The sequence below is a fragment of the Arachis ipaensis genome, chromosome B04 (assembly GCF_000816755.2).
Source record: "Arachis ipaensis cultivar K30076 chromosome B04, Araip1.1, whole genome shotgun sequence".
Taxonomy (NCBI): Eukaryota; Viridiplantae; Streptophyta; class Magnoliopsida; order Fabales; family Fabaceae; genus Arachis; species Arachis ipaensis.
This window is the reverse complement of record NC_029788.2, coordinates 1,173,529-1,174,152: the sequence shown is the minus strand read 5'-3', so window position 1 is coordinate 1,174,152 and position 624 is coordinate 1,173,529. Positions and strand designations below refer to the sequence as shown.

General features: G+C 31.2%; 1 protein-coding gene across 5 annotated transcripts in view; it reads right to left on the bottom strand.

Moving 5' to 3' along the window:
- LOC107638336 (peptidyl-prolyl cis-trans isomerase FKBP43-like) overlaps window positions 1-624 on the bottom strand; it is an 8,926-nt gene continuing 8,302 nt past the window's right edge. For 3 of the 5 annotated variants that reach the window (XR_001619780.2, XM_016341566.2, XM_021120348.1), the window contains exon 11: window positions 1-448. Coding sequence is in view for 2 of the 5 variants with exons in the window: in XM_016341566.2 (XP_016197052.1) it covers window positions 337-448 (112 nt within the window). In the remaining 3 variants the exon portion in view is untranslated. The remainder of the gene's footprint in view (window positions 449-624) is intronic. The other 2 variants (XR_001619782.2, XR_001619781.2) reach the window with 1 other exon arrangement.

Sequence of the window (624 nt, the reverse complement as noted above, 5' to 3'; positions counted from 1 at the left end):
AAAATGATGCGTATTTGATCATACTAAAATGAAGATCTAAACATCTCTTTGAACAATTCCTTTATATGGTTTCGCATTTGAACTATAAAACGAGCTTTAAAAGAAGCAAAGTATGGTGATTGATGTAAGCTTAATATCTTGGATAAGAATCTCAGAACCTGGAGCCAAAAAATCACTACCCAATCAAAAGGGAACTGCTGTATCAAAATTTGACAACCTAATTTTATCAAAATTTTCTCCGACTTGATGCAAAACTTACAAGCCATTATCAGTTGGTCAATGAATTTGAACGAGTTCAATGTCATAAGCCACCCACAAATTCCGCAGTACTTTCTCCTATGCCTCAATGTTCCCTTTACTTTTACTTTTACTTTTACTCTTTCCTTTCTTAACCTTTTCCTCATTTTGATTTCCATTGGAAAAGTCATGAGCACCATCCTCCACACTCCTGCATTAGAATTATTAGAGATATTAAAGTATAATATTAGTGGAATAGGTTAGGATTAGGTTAAATATAGTTGGAATAGTGAAAGGTTAGTAAATTAGGTGTGTTTAGTAGAGTTGTTAGTGATTATTATATAATTTGATTATCAATATATATATATATATGTATATCATTTGTGG